This window comes from Seriola aureovittata, chromosome 2 (genome assembly GCF_021018895.1).
Source record: "Seriola aureovittata isolate HTS-2021-v1 ecotype China chromosome 2, ASM2101889v1, whole genome shotgun sequence".
In the NCBI taxonomy this organism is placed as follows: domain Eukaryota; kingdom Metazoa; phylum Chordata; class Actinopteri; order Carangiformes; family Carangidae; genus Seriola; species Seriola aureovittata.
Window position 1 is genome coordinate 24690735 of NC_079365.1, and position 20589 is coordinate 24711323.

General features: G+C 39.2%; 2 protein-coding genes across 2 annotated transcripts; both read left to right on the forward strand.

The window, feature by feature from the left end:
• Nucleotides 1-4343: 4343 nt before the first annotated feature.
• Nucleotides 4344-13851, forward strand: LOC130177350 (immunoglobulin-like and fibronectin type III domain-containing protein 1; the record flags this gene model as incomplete). The annotated part of the gene is made up of 22 exons (XM_056389015.1): nucleotides 4344-4470; nucleotides 4581-4720; nucleotides 4945-5044; nucleotides 5156-5182; nucleotides 5566-5611; nucleotides 5693-5888; nucleotides 6240-6353; nucleotides 6445-6607; nucleotides 6738-7010; nucleotides 7214-7678; nucleotides 8267-8391; nucleotides 8563-8704; nucleotides 8793-9086; nucleotides 9197-9496; nucleotides 9788-9964; nucleotides 10324-10452; nucleotides 10585-10893; nucleotides 11754-11839; nucleotides 11949-12141; nucleotides 12559-12855; nucleotides 13411-13737; nucleotides 13847-13851. Coding segments are annotated over 22 exons (4035 nt in total), but the record flags the coding sequence as incomplete, so codon positions are not given.
• A 1861-nt stretch (nucleotides 13852-15712) lies between these two features.
• LOC130186301 (uncharacterized) lies at nucleotides 15713-18661 on the forward strand. The gene is made up of 4 exons (XM_056403311.1): nucleotides 15713-16073; nucleotides 16922-17400; nucleotides 17499-17646; nucleotides 17785-18661. Exons 1-4 carry the CDS (start codon nucleotides 15810-15812, stop codon nucleotides 18196-18198), a joined length of 1305 nt encoding a protein of 434 aa, XP_056259286.1. The 5' UTR covers nucleotides 15713-15809; the 3' UTR covers nucleotides 18199-18661.
• The last annotated feature ends 1928 nt before the right edge of the window (nucleotides 18662-20589 follow it).

Consider the following 20589-nt stretch of genomic DNA (forward strand, 5'->3'; position numbering starts at 1 on the left):
GATTTCAACACTGTGCCACATTTCATTGAGGAATATGACTTTCCCAACTGGCTTCCCATGACTAACAAAGGATTTAGCAGGAGCCTATTATTTTTTTGATGAGTTGTAGATGTTCAAGTTCAGATATTCTTTTTCACATTTTTCAGTGTTCCTCTTATGGTGTTAAAAATTTAAAGGACCGTGTAAAAAGCCTTATGGCCATAATCTTGATATGACGCTCAGCTCTGCAGATACTAAAATAATTACTCAACTAACTCAAAGATGAAATTTTCCCTAACTAACTAACAGTTTTTCAGTCATTGCCATCCACTGGTACCCGACCTGAAGGTCTCGACAGTCAGTAGGTCAGTCATCTCCAGTTTACTGCCCACAGCTGAGGGCTTTGCTAAAACAAATTCTGTGTCTCATTAACTTTCTGGAGAGGTTTTTCAGATTGTTTTTCAGATTATTAAATAAAGCACACCGTCAATGTTGAGTTTGAAGTTTACTTTCAGTCTTTTGCTGGTAGTTATCAACCAGACACCTACTGAGAAACGCCTTGTAGAACATAAGTTTTAAGAGTTTGTGGCATGAAAGAGATTTACAGATATGTGCATCAGCTTAACAGTTTGATGCACAGACATTCTGCTCCTGTCTATGTTTGGATCATGAGCAGTTAAATTTCTGCCACTTGACTCCACAGGCAGTTGGGCAGAGTCAGCCACTAGGTGGGATTTCACATTCCCATATACAGTACAGTGTCCCAGCATGTCTCCAACTGTCTGTGTGGGTCACACAGGAGTCAAGGCATCCCCACTTTGACAGGCTGATGTCATATGGCGACATAGGTGACACTTGAGGAGAACCTCCAGGGAAGGGGTTCTCAACCTTTTCTGGCCCATGACCCCATTTTTGGTTCTCCCAGGTTCTCGTGACCCCAGCATTACAGAGTTACAGTTACAGAAGTTGAGTCATGTGACAGTGACTATGTGACTGTGGAGGGATCTCCAAATGAACTACATAAAAACTTATACACAGTGGTGTCCAAAAGTCGCTTAGCCGCTAGCTAATCTATCTGGCTATCAAACTAGAGAGATTAGATAGATCTCTGGAGAGATCTGAAAATGGCTGCCCAACTACACACGCACAGCCTTGACAGTTTTTCTTGTGTTTCAGCCACACAGTGATCACAATTCTTACATGACAAACAATCGACACCGCTGCCATGAGTGCAAACACAAACCACGACCCAAAAGCTACAGGTAAGTAAAGGAAAGTACTATTAACTTTAATTACATACAGTCCTGACAAAGTTGTATTTATACAGACAAAGCCCTTCCCTAATATATAAATAAACATATTGATATAAATTGACACACAGGTTACAGACTTTATGCATCTGAACACAAGAGGTTTGTCTTTGATTTTCAAAAGCCTTAAATGTATTAACACGTTGTTTTTTCAACCAACATTTACCAACAAAAGGCATTTGTGAGAGTGGGGAAAATATGACTGCAGAAACAGAAGAAACAAAGAAAGAAGAAAACTCAGTAATTATACTTGTTTAAGAAAACCCCCTCAAAACATCTGAACTTCATTTGACATCTGAAATCCCATTTCTTTAGCATTTGAAATGGAGCGAAAGTGTACAGTGGATGCATATGAAGGACACGGAGTGAACACATTTCATTATACCTCCAAGAAACACTATAACAGAGTGTTTGAAAACCATTCACACTTGCTCTGGAGGCCCAGTGTTGGCGGCTCAGAGTTGTTTATGATAGGACTATCAGCTTTATACAGCCAACAAAATCTCACTGAAGGTGTCCTCAAGTCTGCTGCTGTCCAAATCCAACACTTCTTACAGAGGCGATTGGTATGCAGAAGCAAACAACTGACTGCTGTCCTAGACTTGGATTATGTGTGAATTAGTGCCTGCAGAACAAGGTTACAAGAATCCCTCCTGCATTCAGACGATATAAGAGTGTAAACCAACCCCTTGAGAAATGACACATACAGTCTGATGAATATTCAGCACATGGCCTCTAAACTGAGGTAGAGTTGCTGCAAAGAAGTGATGAAGAAAGGGTAATCTATAGGAAGCAGTGATATAATAACCCAACACTTGAGTTCACTGAATTTCTGTGCAAACGCTATACTTCAGTGAAAGGAAGATCTGATGTCACCTTTAAGTTCACTCAGCTGCATTCTCACATTGTCAAAATGACTTAATTCATTGCATGCTACTGAATTGAAAAGGTTTGCTGGCAGAATATATATATATATATATATATATATATATATATATATAAAAAATTGAACAGCTCGGTCATTAATTCAACCTTTACAAAAATAATAATGTTCAGTTTTGATTGTCACTATCAGAAAGGTATTCATTTAACTATACGTTTCTGATCGAGGTTGTAGTTTGCAGTGGTGTTGAACTGGACTGCATTATATCGAGAGGGGTTTCTACTTTTTTACCCAATATTAGGAACACTTTCCATAGAATCTAGTACAACAACACAACTAACTAAAACATCAAAAACAAACGAATGGTTAAATGAACACCTCTCAGAACATTTAAACAAAATCTGAACATTATAAGCTTCATAAAAGGTAGAATATGTGTTGGCGCTAGATGTACCGAAGAGGCCAGAACATCAACTTCCACAGTGTGTTTACTATGGCTTAACATATTTTGACTCCGGCTTCTAGGAAATCAAACAATCGATATAACTAATAAAACATCTCAATCTGAAACATGAAACCAGCGATAGACAGAATGGACTTCAAGTCTCTCAAAAGTTAAATCACAATTTCACATGTTTCTCTTTAAACTGAAACTTTTACAGTTAAAAACATGAAACTTCTTTTAAAAACACTGAACCAGTAAAACCTTTTATAGCATCCAGCTCCATGAGCTGCATATGGCATCATTCAAATTGCAAACTAGCACATCTGTTGGGATAGATGAGCTTGAGGAGCAGTTGTATAAGGTTGTTTAAGTTGTGTCACTGTGAAAAAAGGCTCGTTTGTGGCCACTGATTCACCAGATCCTGAGAAACAACTTTGAAAACAAGCTTTCAGCAAGCGCTTCAATCGAAACGGCACAATTAATCCCTCAAATGCCATATTGCAACATAAAACCAGTGTCGTGATTTTGCACACAGCAGTCCGGTAATTTGTTGTTTGACCTATTTATGTGACGCAGCACTAAAGTCATGTTAAATGTTCAGGCCCCAAGGTGACCGAAGCAGCTCTGTGTCATAATGAGGTATGAAGCTTGTTCAGGAAAAGTAACAGAGTAACAGATGGTGTGCTGGAGTTTGTGATTTCAACAGCTGTTGGATAAACTTAGTGTTGTGTAGTGACTCATCTTACATTTGAAATGTTAGGCGGAAAATCGCGTCACCCATCTCTTATGTGCCGTCTCCACAGCCACAGCAAAGAACTGTTAATGGTTCAAGGTAAAAACAAAGGTTGACAATGCTCGTGACGTGTAACAGGCATTCTCAAAGTCTCGGAGAAACTTCTCAGCCCATCTAAACACATTCACTATTCCATAGCATTTTTCTAAGAATGATTTTATTTTGCATGTGTCTATTGGACATATGCATTTTACATACACTGCCTGACCTTTTATAAACCTCCTTGTAACTATCAACTGGAGGTGTGCATAAAATTTACTTATTTTATAATTGGAAAATATCTACAAAACCTGGGGTTTTGCGCATTTTGTCCCAAATTCATAGGAATTTGTATTAAAATAGATAGCAAAATAACAGCATTAATTGTTTTTTAAGTGGTGTTTGCATGTATACAACATATCTTTAGACAAAAATATATATATCATTTAATCCAAAATACAGCTTAACCAGTACAGTTCACTAAATGAAAGGACTTGTCATGATGGGGTGGCTGTGAGGGTTGAAAGAGAAAGGAAATATTGACCTCTTGTGAAATACTGTTGTAACTACACCCAAAGCAAAAGCACTGGTGGTAGTTGCAGCGACCATGACTCCTTATGATGGTTTTTATTTCACAAATCTTGGATATAATTGATATTGAAGATAATATTACTGTTTAAATCATTTTAAAAAATGGAAACATGGTTACTGGGATGAGTTTTGAGAAATCTGGCAAGACAAATTCTTCTGTTCAACTTGTACAGATTTTTTTAGCCATATGAAGGTTTTGCTCAGACAAGTTTTAACAGTGTTAACAGTATATAACCTCCTGAAACACGATACATTTACAACATCAGTGTTTTCTGTTTCTTGTATGATTTGTGTGTACGTTTACTTTCACAACCTCACACAGCTGAGTTTTAATGTCATTAAAATATTATTTTCTGGTTCTTAACAGTGGCTATCAAGAAACGCTCCAGAGTTCCTGGGGTAACGATCACTCAGTATGTTGAGCAACTGCCTGCAGGAAAGTCGACACCTGACTTCATCCGGAAGCCGATGCCTACGACTGTTCAGGAGGGTAAAAAAAAAGTTTTTAAAAAAAGTAAAACTGTGATTACAACAAAATTATAAAACACTATTTACAACTGTATCACTATTGCGTGGCTCTCTGTCTTTTTGTTTTTTTAGGTAAAAAGGCGCTTTTAAAAGCTATGGTTAGTGGAGAGCCGGCACCTACTGTCACCTGGGAGCGTAACAAGGGCCAAGTTAATGACCCAGAAAAGTACAAGACCAGATATGATGGAAGAACTCGAGAGCACATTTTGGAGGTGAAAAAACAGTACTTGCATAAAATGCTCCACATCTCATAAAACACAAACTAATCTCAATTCACACCTGCTGCTCTGCATTTTAAGTATGAGGTGCACAAAAGTCAGGTACTTTGATTTGTTTTCAATCACATTAGACGAGTTCATTCTTCATGTCAGTGCGAGACAGAAGCTTCTAGTCAGCTCAGTAATGCAATCTTCCAATGATTATATTGTGTTATCAGATACCCAGTGTAAAACCCGACCAAGCTGACACATACAAGTGCTTTGCCACCAATGAGTATGGAAAGGCTATCGTCACTGCAACGCTCAATGTTATTGAAGGTAAGAGATAGATTTACGATGGTAATTCAAATCAAACTACAATATCGTAACTACTACGTAACTACTCATTTATATTTTGGTTTTTGTTGCTTTCATGTTGTTTTCTTTCAGTTGGCTTCAAGAAGAAAGGCCAGCCAGGTACGAAGTTAACAACAGGACCAAAGTTTTCTCTTTCTTTTCTTTCCATCATCCAACAATCCATGGGTTTCAACAAGAGTGTTTTTCTTTTTTACTTGGATTTTGATCCCAGAAGCAATAACCACATAGTGTTTTCATTAACAATAAAAACCAGGAGACTTATGCTGTCATTAAAAAGTCATATGGTTTCAAATAGTTATCAAAAATGTAGAAATCAGTTTGATCCGCTGCTTATTTCTTTCTTTCATAAATTCTAAGGTTAAGACAGAACTGCACTGTACACAGTGTTTAAACAGAGTTTAAACAAATATGATGGTGGGATTATAGGCCCCTTAAAGTAACCTGCATCTTATGAAACATTTTCCAATTTACTTTTCATTTAGGAGATGCACAAGGACCACACGATTTCAGAGCAATGCTTAAGAAAACGTAAGTTCAAGGCAAAGTTGAAGGTCTGCTGCTTTAAATGTGTGCTGCTGTAAACCCCTAAAACACATTACTCTGTTTCAGTGTTGTTGTCACCAGAAAAAAACAACTGCCACCGAGGAAAGATGGAGAAATCGATCCTAAGCTCTGGGAACTGCTCATCAGCGCACCAAAGAAAGATTATGAAAGAATCTGCTTTGAATTCGGTATAACTGACTTTCGCTGGATGCTGAAGAGACTCAACCAGTTGAAGAAGGAAAGGGCAGATGAGCAGGCAAAGGTAATGTAGGCGTTTGCACTGTCCTCACACAAATTAGCCAATGTCACAGGGTCCTGAAGGACAGTCAGTGTAGCAGGGAGAGAAATGAAACCACTGCAGGTCAGAAAAAAAATAATAATAATAATTTCAGGGCGTGTTAAGTTCATCTTTAAAAAAAAGTTTTTTTACATCATTTGATTTTCTTCTTCCTGGGCATGGATGCTAGTTTTGCCTGAGGCTAAAGAACCTGGTGCATCTTAACAAGTAGATATCCAACGCTCTGTTCAAGCCCACTCACGATAAAAATGTCATAGCCTCAGCTGTGAAACTCTGAGCTACAGAAATCTTTAGATTGTTGTTTTTATTTTGCAGGTTGTAGAGAAGGTGGACAAAGTGAAACAAATAGAAGTGAAACCAGACGGGAGAGCTGAATTTAGCCTTGACATGACACTGTGCGACCCCAACAGTGCAATTAACTTATACAAGGTGGGTTGAAAATGGATCCCAAGATAATCAAATTACAATGAATAACAGCCCAAAAACAAAGACAAATGTGTGACTATGTTTCTCTCGAAAGGATGGGACAATGGTGCCATATGGTGATGATGAAAAGTCAAAGCATAGCCTTAAGAAAAAAGGGTCATCATATATTTTCAGCATCAAAGACCCTCAGCCAGAAGACGCTGGATTTTACCAGGTTGATGTTGAAGAAGCAAATGTTCTTTCAACCGATTTTCAAGGTAAAGCATAACTATTGCACTTCTTGTAAAACCGGATGATTTCTTTAGCAGGCGGTAAGACAAATCAAATCACATTTATGAATCAGTCAAATTAATTCTATGCTCACATCCACTTTCCCTCCTCTCTCAGTCCCTGCTGTGGAGTTCATTGCCAAGATTAAGGATGTGAAGGCCGTGGAAAGTGATGACGCCGTCTTTCAGTGCGTCTTGTCAACACCCCTCAACAGCATTACTTGGTCAAAACAGGACTCGTCACTTGAACATGGGAACAAATATGAGATCACTGTCTCAGAAGACAAACTTATTCACACATTAAGAGTTAAAGACTGTAAAATGGAAGATCATGGAGCATATTATGCCATTGCTGGGATAACCTCCAGCAGTGCCTCTCTCACAGTGGAAGGTGGGACATCTTTTCTGTTTTCTTACCGATATACAAATTAATAATTTAATATTAAAGTTATTAGTTTTAGACCTAAAACACGTGCTTAAAAAACTGTTTCAACCAAACTAAATGATTTACTCTCCCTATTTTTTGTGTTGGCTGAAATTCAGCTGATCCAGATGGTCGAAAAGGCCGTAAGGGCACCAAAGCCGGGGATCAAGATGATTTGACTAAACTAGCATCGGAGCAGTGGGCCAAGCTACAAAAAGAGAAAGAAGACCTGGAGGCAGCCAGACGAGCACAGGCTGAAAAGGACGCTGCAGATGCAGCAGCTAGAGCTGCACTGGGGGATGGAGGAGATGGTTCTGGTGACGGAACTGGTGTCGGGTCTGGTGATGGGTCTGGTGACAGGTCTGGTGAAGGGTCTGGTGACGGGTTTGGTGACGGGTTTGGTGGCGGGTCAGGTGATGGGTCTGGTGGCGGGTCAGGTGATGGGTCTGGTGGCGGGTCAGGTGACGGGTCAGGTGACGGGTCTGGTGGAAAGACTGATGGAGAAGAAGGTGATGGAGACGGCAGGAATAAGAACCTCTTGGGTGATAGAGATGATGAAAATAATGACGGCGATGCAGATGCTAAGAAAAAGAAGCGAGTACGAACTGGTCCTTTGGTTCCTGACACTGTTATAGGTAAGGTCCGTCACTGCATTGTGTGAAGGCTGAATAATGTTTTCATACATTACAGAGATGACTATAATGTCATAGTTTTAATCCCAGTGCTCTTTAAAGTGTCTTTGCTACTTCGTACATTGTCAGCTTTGTCTGTTGTCATCAAGTGTGTGAGAAGGTTTCCCAGAAATTGAAGGATTGTTAGTGTGAAGTTTTCTATTCCAGCGAACGTGGAAGAAGAGTTTGGACTGAGATGTGTATTAACAATTTTAGGCTTATATATCCAGTATAGACCACGAGACAGAGACATACCATAAACAAAAAAGGATGAAGTGGTAAGGATATTGCCATCTTTTACCTGCTTATGTCATATAGTGACATTTCCCAGTCCACCTATCTTCACTTGAGTAAATAATATATTTGTTTTTACCTAAATTAAGTTTTCACTGTCTACCAATGACGTGAATCAACCTTGAAAAAAAATTAGACCTAAAAAGTTACCATGTGCAGCTTTAATACATTTTTCCCCTTCATACCTCAGATCTACTAATATAATATTATATTTACCAGAGGTTGCATATGGTTTTTACTTTGTTCTTACTGCTGCAGATCGAGGTGTTCAGTTTGTCAGTGGGCTGTCGGATACTGATGCTAATGTTGGTGAACGGGCAGAGCTGTCTTGCAAACTAAGCAGTGACACCTCAGAGGGTCACTGGTATAAAAACGGGAAGCTGGTAAGTCAATTATTCCAGGAGAATAACGACTATACAGAACTACTGCCATGCATGTCACTGTTTCCTAGCGTTCTAAAGGTCAATTTTTGTCAAAAGTTTCATATAGCACATTGCCTGCTTTAATTTATCAAACGTTTGTCTTACGAACATTGAATCTTTTTATCTGACAAGCTAACCAATGGGGATGGGGTAACAATTATCAAAGACGGAGCCTGTCACAGGTTGATAATCGATTGCTGTAAAGAAGATGATGCAGCTGTGTACCGCTTTGAAGCTGAAGGACGTAAATCAGAGGCAACACTAAATGTTCAAGGTTAGAATCTAAATTAATTACTTGGTTTGGTATCATTTGATTAATTTGGGTTTTTGACAAAAACTTCTTTTTTTTCCTCTCTAACAAGACCCACCAACAATTGACGGTGACGCTCTAGGAAAATTCGCAAAGCCAGTCATCATAAAGGCAGGTGAAAATGCCGAATGGAAGCTGCCATTCTCGGGTGGGGCCCCGATGAATATAAAGTGGTACAAGGATGACGACGAGCTCTTGCCTGGCCTCAATGTGAAGATTGACACATCAGCTACTAAGAGCCAACTACGCCTCACTAAGTGCCAAAGGAAAGATAGTGGAGAGGTCAAAATCAAAATCAAAAATGAATTTGGTACAACAGAGGCAATTTCCAAACTGATTGTACTGGGTGAGTTGATAAGAGACTTAACATTTGCACTTTGCATAAAATGTACCGTATGTAGAAATAAATATGTCTTGCTTTTAGCACAATATGATGTCTTCTCATTTTGTCAACAGACAAACCAACACCACCACAGGGACCTGTGGACATTATGGAAAGTGCTATAACATCTGTTGAGTTCAAATGGAAACCACCAAAAGACGATGGCGGTTGTCCAATCACAAACTATATCATAGAACGCCAACAAGTGGGGCGCAATAAATGGTCAGATCTCAGTGAGATCTCTGGCAGCAACCCAAGTTACAAAGATTCAGATGTGGACCCTGGAAGGAGGTACTGCTACCGGATCAGAGCCAAGAACACAGAAGGCATCAGTGACTACCTGCAGACAGAGGACATACAAGCTGGTGTACTACGTAAGCCTAATTTCTATAATTTCTTGTCTGACTTTGAGAACACACACACACAGGGAGGCGCAGACCAGTGTGAGCTTCAATGCTGCTCCATCAATTTAAAACAACATCAAGTTTGCAGTACATCAAGGTTTATTTTCCTTGTTTTTTGCCTCTCTTGTCAGTTTCAGGTATCTAATAAACTTTACTTGGTGGATAAAGCACGGTGTACAGGAGTTATGTGAAATTTAAATATTGGAGGTAATAAAACCAGAGCAACATAAGCAGTGACAGACTGTCATGTTTCCTTCACAGGTTATCCAGGACCCCCAGCAGCACCTAAAGTTGTCAGTGCCTTTAAAGACTGCATCAATCTGTCATGGAGTCCTCCATGTGACACTGGAGGAACCAAAATACTCGGATACAATTTGGAAAAGAACAAGAAAGGCACCAATTACTGGAGCCATGTAAACCAAGGAGGGCCAATTACAGGTATGTTCCTCGTGGCGATGCTGCCGTCATTCATGAGAACGTATTTATGAATCACATTTTCTGTAGTTAAATCTGAAAATCTTTTCCTATGAAAAGAAAAATAATCTTAAACTTCAGATTTAACATATTTTACAAAATACTGCATCCACAAAGACTTGAACAGAAACTGTTTAAATCTTTATGAGATTTTTGAAAAAAGTGGAATGATATTTCCACTGTGTTTCACTGTGGCCTGTAGCTCCCACAGCACCCTCTTCCCCATGCTAATGTGCAGGAATATACCACAGTTACCACAGAGTGAGGAGTGTTTGCGCTCTAAAACTGACTGATATGATAACCACTTCTTCCTTTCTCCACAGATACAAAATACGCAGTGAAAGACGTCTTTGAAGGGGCAGCATATGAATTCAGAGTGTCTGCTATCAACCTGTCTGGTGCCGGAGACCCCAGTATTCCATGTGACACAGTAATTGCAAGGGATCCAATGAGTAAGCCAATCATACTTCATTGCAGTTTTCCTCAATGAAAACATTATGATTTCAACTGAATAAGTGTGTTATTCGATATAATGCTGTCTGTAGGTCCTTGTGTCATATAACCTCATATTACTGTAATTTCAGAACCTCCAGGCAAAGTCACAGACCTGAAATTAACATCCTCCAACTACACCACATTTTCACTGGCTTGGACTAAACCTAAAGAAGTGAAAGGGGTGGAGGATGAGGCCCAAGGGTACTATGTGGAGATCAGACCAATAGAAAGCCTTGAATGGACCCGCTGTAATGCCACCCCAATTACTCTAACTTCCTACACTGTGCTTGGCTTGAGGGCAATGGCCACATACTGGGTGAGAGTAATTGCCACCAATTATGGAGGTGATGGAGAACCTCAAGGCTTTGACAATTATATCATTGCCATGCCCCCTCCTGGTAAGAAGATTTAAAATTTAAATTAAGAACTTGACAGTTTGTTAAAAGTTTAATGAAATAAAAGTTGTCTCTATTATTTCAAGTAGCAGTCTAGTCAAATTATATTCTGTATCTGTGTAAAGTCACAGCAAATATTTGTTTTTTCTTCCACGATACATCTGCACAGTGCACCCTTTGCCTTAAAAGAGCTGTTAAAAATACTATATTGCTCTGCACCAAGAAAATATAGCCAGCATAACAGCTTTCCTTCACTTTTTCTATGATGTAAAATATCCTACAACATTTAGTTTATTAAAGGGTGGAATTTTTGTGACAAGACAGAAGGGTGTCATTAAAAACGCTCTGGGTAACACAGCATGAACAAAATACTGAAGTTCAAGTGTAGCTTTCAGCAACCGTAGCAATTGGAAGGCATGGTACAGCATCAAAACACCACTGTAATGGAGGCAAAATGACTTGTTTTTATTGTTGTTTTTAACCAGAGAAGCTTCATGCACATCAGTGATACAGGCTGTCTTGTCAGTGTGGATAAATAATGCTGTGGAATAAAAATAGGTTCCGGTAATAGAGAGCAATGTGGTATTTTTGACAGCTGCTGTATCCAGAGCACAATGGATTACAATAAACAGAGGATCAGAAATGGATCTAGATTCATACAGCTAATGTAAATCTGTGTACCAGCTTTGCACAGGTTTTGATCTCCTAATAATCAATACAGGGCAGTAGAGAGTATTTAAAAATGCAGAGAATGAAAACGTCATTTTAAAAACAAGAAAAATCAACCAGACAATTTGCTAAATTGTATAAAAACATGAGGACTTCTGATTGTAAACATTTAATTGGAAATTTTACCCCCACAGTGAAGCCAAAATTCAAAGACCGCAACATGAAGACCTTTGTGGTGGTGAGATCTGGAAATACAGTCCGTCTGCACATCAACTTTGAGGTACTATGCCAGAGCTTTTCCTCCTACCGAGTTCAATGGAGAATATATTTCATTCTGTGAGTGTTTAGGCAACATTGCATAAATCTGATATTTACCTTAACCTCTACAGGCCTCCCCCCTGCCAGATATCTCTTGGTTAAAAGATGGTATTCCAGTGTCTAAACATGTAACAATTACCAACTCTGATAAAGGCTCTCAACTGTTAATCCCCACATCTGAGCGCTCTGACACCGGCATCTACACCATTACCGTCAAGAACCTGGCCGGACAAGAGAGCTTCAATGTTGAATTCAGAGTTACAGGTGAATCTCAGAGAGCAGTTTTACAACTCTGACTTCATTTCATTTATGACTAAAGACAAATACATTGCTATCCCTTTGCAAATTCTGTTGCTTAATGGAAATATTAAATGAATGAATTAAACTATCATTATTACTATTATTTTAGTTTTATAACTGAAACCTAAATGATTATTGTCTAACCATTTTGGAAGAGACAGTGACAGTTTCAAATCCCCAGCTCAATGTTTCCAGATTTCTTTTTCAATATACTACAGACTATCAAAAATGCCACAAAATGTATTTTTCCATTACTATGTTATAGTTAAAAGTGGCAAGCGTAACACTGTTGGCAGCTGGGTGGGATTCAGAATGAAAATCTCTAAACTGAGCCTGAAATGTTAGTAATCTGTTTCTCTGTATGTCTACATCTCATTGTAGATGATCCCAAGCCTCCAGGACCAGTGGAGCTGGACCAGAACATCCAAGGAACAGTGACTCTGTCCTGGTCTCCATCTCCAGATGAGAAGAGGGATGACAGGCTCCACTACATGGTGTCCAAACGGGATTCCTTCAAACGCACTTGGAGGACAGTGGCTGACAACCTCTTCAACAATAAGTTCACAGTTGTCAACATTTTGCCAGGACGGGAGTATTACTTCAGGGTGTTCGCTAAAAATGACATAGGCCTTTCTCCACCGTCTCAGTCGCCCGTGTTTGGAACCGAAAAGGAAAAAGGTTCATGCCTCCACTTCAATCACCAAGACAATCAGAAACTCACACTGCCCCTTACACAACACTAAATCATGCTTTGATCCAGAAGAAAACCTCAGTCATGACCACACTGACATTTTCAATAATGCAAAAATTCAACACTAACGTATTATCTTGCTCAATCGTGTGTTGTACAGCTCACTCTACGTGTCTAGACAAGGCTGTTAAATTTTTAAAAGCATACTCTAGCCAATTAGTATTACACTTTCATAAAGATGGGGAAGCCACAAGAGAGAAATAAGGAATAAAAAAAAAAGTAATCAAAGCAGCACAGGCTGAAACATCCAGACTTTTAGTCTCTAAGAACATGGCTTGAGAACCCCTTTTTCAGAAAGATAAAAGAAAGAAACACTCAAGCTGAGATTGCATTGCATTATAGAAGTTAGAGGAACTGTGGCTTGACCGGATGATGTCAAGCCTCTCAATAGATTTCTTATCTATCTTGTTAGAGAAAGTTGTCTTCCAAGGCCACTAATGCAACCATCTGTAAACCCTTTATATGCTTTCTTTGCATTTTAGGAAAGTTCAAAGTGAATGTGCCAGAGAGAAAACGTTTGGACTTCCAGTCACCTCCATCGTTTATCCTTCCCCTGAGGAGACGTACAGCTCCACAAGGTTATGAGTGCCACATGAGTTGCGCAGTGAAGGGTGATCCAGCCCCTCGTGTGACGTGGTACTACAACAACATCAGCCTGAACACAAACACCAACTACCACATCACCAATGTATGTGGCGTCTGCTCCTTGCTCATACTGAGGGTGGGAGCCAAAGACAACGGGGAATACAAAGTCGTTATTGAGAACAAACTGGGGACAGCCGAGTGCTCAATGACACTGAATGTCAAAGGTAAAGAGACGTGTACAAGGTTTAAGAATCATACATAATAACATCAAAATACAATTAATTCTAATTTTAAGATGATACAAACTGAGAGTATGAATATGTTTCTTTACAGAGTGAAGAAGAGCCGCACCTGCTGGACAGAAGCTGATTCTTGACTGTGTTTCAAATCAATTACACCACATCTAATGGGAACTTGGATTCATTTTAAGTTACTCCACTTCCCACTAGTGTGATGCACCACTATTTAAAACATTTTACAGTAATATTACAATACTGCAGATATTTCATCATATTCATGCCTCTTACTGAAAATGTGTTCAAATAGACATTTTTTCATTTATTGTGTGATCCCCTGAGTTTAATGTTTAGCAATTATATGAAAAGAAAGGTGTTCTTCTGCATAGCCATTAACTAATTAAAGTTACAGTTGTTTAATACTTAAGGTACTCTGTGGAGTTGTTGACCCCTAGTGGTGCTAGTGAGTAAAGCTTTAATGAGTGGGTCCCTGTCTTGTTTATATTCAATGCATGCCAATGAGTATGAGTGACTTATTGTGAAGGGTGCAGATTAACATTTAACAGACAGGTGTCATTGTCCTGGGGTTTTAATATTTTTATAGGCGTAAACGGGAGATGACATTACCATTAATGCCAATGTTGTGTGTTTAAAATGGAGGTTTAGCAATTTAGTGGTTGCACTCCTACTTTTACCCACAGTTTTGGGTCTGGATTTTTCTGGTGCATCATGCAAAAGAGATTACGTGAATGCTTTTGTTCCATGTATTGGTGCTTTTCAGTAAATTGCTAAAAGACAGTTCCAGGAACTGTGGTCCTTAAGTAACTGTGTGAGTGAATTACTAGCCGGGGTCCATGAGGTGCTTGGCATGAGAAGCAACACCAGAAGTGGGAAGCAAATAAAGTACATTTTTGTTGCATTATTTAAGTGCAGTTTTGAGATACTTGAATTTTGTGTTTGACTTTTGTGAGACTTTTTACTTGTACTAACATCCTAGAAAATGAATCAGCAAGTACTGTATCTCCAAAACTGATTAATAGTTCCAGTAATTTTTAAAGAAAAAATCCCAAATTTTCTGGTTCTACCTTTTTAAAATGTGATGATTTGATGACACTAACCAGTCTAAAAGAAACATTGCTAGTCCCAAGCCCATATCTTGTCACTTTCAGACAGAGACTCACTGTAGCGTCTAATCTGCCCTGAAGACATAGCGCTGCTCAGAGGGCGAATTATAACCTCTTGTTGCTGAAGAGCTCTTGTCTAGTGAAAATCCCCACCTGCTCCCAGCAAGAAACCATGTTAGGAAGTTTGAACATTACTCAGACAAAACTAAAAAAATTAAGTTATTTTCTCCATATTTTGTTACATTACGCCAACAACACAATAGCACAAACTTGGCCACACCAGGGCCAGATTCATCATTTAAATACTGTTTACGCAATGAAATGAATTAATCACTTTTAGCACTTTTCATACTAGTAGCATACAGTTTGCTGCTTATAGTAATGCATTTTAACTTTAAGTTGTGAATGCAGGAGTTTTATGGGAGCATTTTAGAGGTCAGTCAATCAGTTGATTTGCTGGAAAACTAATCAGAAACCCCCAAATTTTGATCCTCTGACACTTACCCAGGATAAAGATCTGACACTTTAAGTAGCACTACATTATGGTAAAGTGAATATCTGAGAGTTTTTGAATGCTGAAGACATTATTTTGCTTCTCTCACTACTTTATAATCTAATAAATAATCGATTAACCACTAACAAAAATAATTGTTATTGCAGACCCACTGATTTTAGACTGTGGCATGACTCTTCAGTAGTGGATCTGAATACTTCCTCCACCACTGCAGTTACATAATATGCTGTCACAAACACCCACCCAACCCAGCGGTTGCTTTGAGTATTATGGGGGGGGTCCAATGAAAGACTAGGTCACAGCAGAATAGACAACGTGATACCTTAGCTCATCCGAAGTAGCAGGCACACTTTGCTGAGTCCAGTTCACTGAAGACTCTGCTCTCCGAGTCCGAACCTCCAGCCCCTCTGCTGCTAGCTGCCATGGCCAAGCGCAAGTCAAAGAAACCGCAACAAAAAGACACTTCCATGTTGTTGGAGTTGTCACCACCGCAGTCCAAGAGCAGGATAAGCTCCTGTGTTTCTCCAGCTTTGTTGTTCATTATTGTTTTTTCAGTCGGGGCCTCTGCAGTGGGCTGGTTTTGTGCGCAGCAGCAGCACAGCCTCGACCAACTGTCAGAGTCTTTCACAACAATGCAAAGGGAAATCACAAACTTGCAGCAGGTGATGGAGATGACGGTCGCACAGGTAAATTAGCTAATCTTGTCACCTGTGTTTGTTTGTTTTTTTGCGGAGCTGGTCACTTAACTGTAAAATACTTAAACTGTCTTACTTTGTATTCTCTTGTATTTACTGGAAAGTAGAATTAAAAACGGTTTTCCTTGAAAGTGATTTCGGCGTAGTTTACCAAGCATGGTTACGAGCACGGAAGTTACGTGATGCGCTTTCAAAATAAGAGTACCACCTTTGTGGCTTTTAATAAATAAATAAAGTTCGACAAAATAAGATAAAATTAAGAAAAAACTTGAGTGAGAGGGGACAAGGCTCTTTTCAGTCACGTGCAGTTTGTGCCATTTATCTGATAATATGAGTGAAAATGTTTATTTTGAAAACTCAAGGCTGTGTAACATTTTAAACTGGCAAGCATGACTCTGTTAGAAACACCTGTTGTTATATTTAGCATGTCCCAGCTGTGAGCAACTTCATGGTCACGTTTCAGTGACATTAAAAGCCCCAACTGCTATTGTGAAATTTTAACAATACTGGTTCTTCTATCATTATCAGCATTGCTACAGATGTCCTGCTTGATGTATGTTTTGTCATAATATCATGTTATAGTATTTTTTTAGAAGACAAAACTCCTGCTCAGTGATTTTTAACATTTTCTACAATGGCCAGAAATAATAAAAGACTGCTATTATATAGACAACTGACAGTTGACAAGTTTATATCATCTCATATTATATATTGTCATATCCTAATTGCTGCAACAATATGACAAGTCAGACTGTAAATCAATCAATCAATCAAGAGCAGATTTCAAATGTTTAAACTGAGTTAACCCACATAGCTAAATAATTGAATTCACTTTCTAGACTGATACAGGCTCGGGTCTGGAGGAGAGGATCTTCACTCTGGAGGAGGTTCAGAAACAGGCTCAGCAGAAAGCTGAAGTTGCCCTCGCCACATCAGAGAAGCTGAAGAACACTGACCTTTACTCAAACCTTTGGGCTCTCCATGAAGAGATGGACACTCAATGGGCTGAAGTAAAGCAGGTCTCACTGTCAATCGCAGCTCTCCAGGCTATGTTCAAGAACCACACTGAAGAGTTTGACGCTGTGAAGGAGAGAGTAGTCGCCACTTTGAGCTCCAGCTCAGCACTGGCTGAAAACGTGGCTGGGTTGACGAGTGCTTTGTCCAGTGCATGCTCCAGAGTGGATGAGCAGGCTGCATCAGTGGAGGCTCTTAATGCACAGTTAGGGGGACAATCCTCCGAGCTGAATGAGCTGAGAGAGCTGCTGTATCTTCATAATGTTGCACTTTACACAAACAACCAGGAGATGACTGCAATAAAGTGAGTTCAGTTTGATTTGACATGCCTGAACAATGTCTAAAATTTGCTGACTTGCCAAAAAAAAGTGTTAATTTCCCTCGTGTGTGTGCGTGGTTCAGGGAGCTGGTGGAGACTAAGCAGGCCATGCGTGCCCAGGCATTAGAAGAGATGCTCAGTTCGGTGCTGACCACTCTGGATGAGCAGTTTTTCACTTCACAGAGCCTCCACAGCAGCGTCATGGCTCAGCTGGACACTTTTCACACCCAGGTATGTCTCCAGTTTAACTTTGACCTCTTTCAAAACCTCAAAACTCACATGTTCTCATTTTGTTTCAGTGTTTCCCACATATTTAAGGTTTGACTGCAACCACCAGATACCAATTAATTACATATCTGTCTACCTCAGTTGGTGAATGGTCCTTCTTGGTCAATGAATCTTAAGTCAAATGAAGAGGACCCAGCAGCAGGAGAGTTCATCTCCACCACGTCACAGAATGCCACTGGGGTGCAGGAGAAGCTCGAAGATATTGAGGAGGAGGCTGAGCAGCAGGGGTCCAAAGGCGCAGTGGAAGAGGAGGCAAAGGATGATGAGCAGTCACTGGAACAAGTAGTGGAGGGGAATTCTACAGAAGAGCGAGACGTTACACCAGAAGAGGAGGAGGAAATTGCACGACCAGGGCAGAGTGAAGAGAAGGAGGTCGCTGGCGAGACAGCAGAAGAGGAAGTCGCAGAAGAAACGACGGACAAGTCCTTGGAGGAGGAGGAGTTGCATGAAGAGGATGCGGAAAGACAGGATTCTGTAGAGGAAGAGTCACTTTAATTAGACACTAAAATCTTCATGAACAAAACTGAAGAGGACGAGTAGATTGAACACCTGTAACCGTTGCAGTTCAGCAGTATTTTCTGTAGTTCACATTACTGTGATTTTAAAGTCTTATATAGATGAATGGGAACCATGCAACAAATGATTTGGAACGTTTGTTTTATTTCATCTAGATGGGGTTGATTGATGTATGTGTCCAAGCAGTTACACATCACTGAAAAATGTGAGGATTTGTATTGTTTTATGCCCCTACACTGTCCCTGTTTGATGTGAACTTCTGTAGTCAGATTCCAACTGTGTACAACATTTGTAAGGATCTTACTTTTCTTGAACATGCGCTGTTCGCATTAAAAATTAGTTTAATTTTATACATTCTAGTTATGACAACAAGTGTTATGATTGCTGTTGTTAGTGCAATATAAAGGCAACAATTGAAAAGATAAAACATAAATAGAAAATGTTCCTGGGTCTTAATTTCAACAAACCTGCGATGAGATTCTGTGGCAAACTTGGCCAGGATATTAAGATAATGTATAAAATAGAGTTTAATCAGTGGATTAATGTATAAATTTGAGATTAAATTGATTATTTTGAGCTATTTACACATGACAAGAATAACAGACTACAGTATGAAGTACCAGATGTGAGTAGCAGAACTTGGAGTAATTTAACACAAGTACATGTGTAGTGCGTCTCACTGTATGGTTATTTATGGTATACTGCACATGCTGCACATGTGAGTACATATGATTGCACTGGTACATGCTGCCCCTTGTCAGGAAGTTATTTTGTGAAAAGGTTAAAGTACTATTTTCTGCCAGCAGGTGGTGCCTGTTTGCTGCCATAATTATAAAGAATAAGCAGCATATGTGATAGAGGGGTAAAGGTCTTATGATACATCCATGATCTGTGTGTGCTTCATGATTTTTTTGTCATAATAGTAAGATAAGAAAAACAAGGAAATTCTAGTTACAAGTACATACAACTAGCTTTATACATCAGCCTTGTCATGTTGAGCAGACTACAGTCACTCCTCTGCGACTTCCACTCTAAACTGACACTGTTTTAAAAGCAGCTACAAGCACATGTCTTTTATTTTTCATGAAATGACTTGACTCTTGGGTGGCCAGGTTGCATTTAAAATACAGTGTGGCGTGTGAATAAAGTTAAAACAATTTAGTCTGGCAACTAAACCTAATTTGAGGTAATTACAGTGCATTAAATTCTCAGGACAAAACAAGTAAACCAGGGCTTGACATGCCAGATGGAAACAAGAGGTCATGCCAGGTAGAAAGTATGGTTGAAAATGAGGGAGTTGACAGGTGTGGTTAGGTTATAACAACAACAGTTTTTAAGAGTCTTGTGACATAGGTGCATTACCAAAACCTGATGGTAGGTATAACTCATACTCATGTAAACTCATCATTGCTTTATGATTGATAAAAGTGCTTATATTTACTATACATACTGTATGTACAGTAGCTGCATCTTTAGATCAAAGTATGACCAAAAAAACCTAAAAGATTATGCCTGTCAAACAGGAGCAGTAACAAAATCTCTATACAAAAATATAAAATATACATCAACACATTATATATCATTGTTGGAATAGAAAGTGATTAAGTTGTTTATCCCTTTTAATCTGATAGTTTAAGCTACATCTGATCAGGTGCTGTACTTGTGAGTCTTGGTCTGACAGCCAGCACTGACCCAGACTAGTAATAATTAGACAAACTGAAAAAAGAGACATAAAACTGGGACCACTGACACTTGTGAAGCTTCCAACATTCAGATTCTTCAAGACGAACAACGTGCAACTGTGTCCAGGCACATACTCAGAAAGGTATGTAAGCTCTTAAATATCAACACGCGCAGCGCCCAGCTTGGTTAAGTTCAACAGATCTAAAAACCAGAGCTCTACAGAAGTATATTCATGCATCTGACCAACCTGTGGTTTTTCACACACTCTTATCACACAAACCCAAATGTGCCTGTGCAGCTACCGTATGTATTTTTAATTTTTACTTCTACTTTCAGATGTAGCCTAACTTCTGTCACTTGTTTTAATTGAGACGTTTGCCACTTTCTAACAGCCTTGGTTCCCTTTTGTGAAAAAAAAGAGTTTACAAGTCATATGGAACAACATTTCATTATGCATTAAAATAACATGTGTACTTCCCTATGCACAACATTAAATATACAAAAAATTTCATATTTACATATTTCATATTTACAGAAAACTCCATTAATGTGACTAATGATGCTTTACTTTTTCCAGTTTTGCTGAAATGAACGAATCCCTTTAGAGCCCTTGAGCCCTGAACAATACTGCTGTCAAATCCTTGTGTCCACACACACACATACACACACACACACACACACACACAC

Bases quoted from the DNA above. Each gene is read 5' to 3' on its own strand.
- LOC130186301 (XM_056403311.1), top strand. From the start codon at position 15,810: ATGGCCAAGCGCAAGTCAAAGAAACCGCAACAAAAAGACACTTCCATG. The intron at 17,401-17,498 runs GTGAGTTCAGTT...TGCGTGGTTCAG, and splicing joins CAGGAGATGACTGCAATAAA to GGAGCTGGTGGAGACTAAGC. The intron at 17,647-17,784 runs GTATGTCTCCAG...TGTCTACCTCAG, and splicing joins TGGACACTTTTCACACCCAG to TTGGTGAATGGTCCTTCTTG.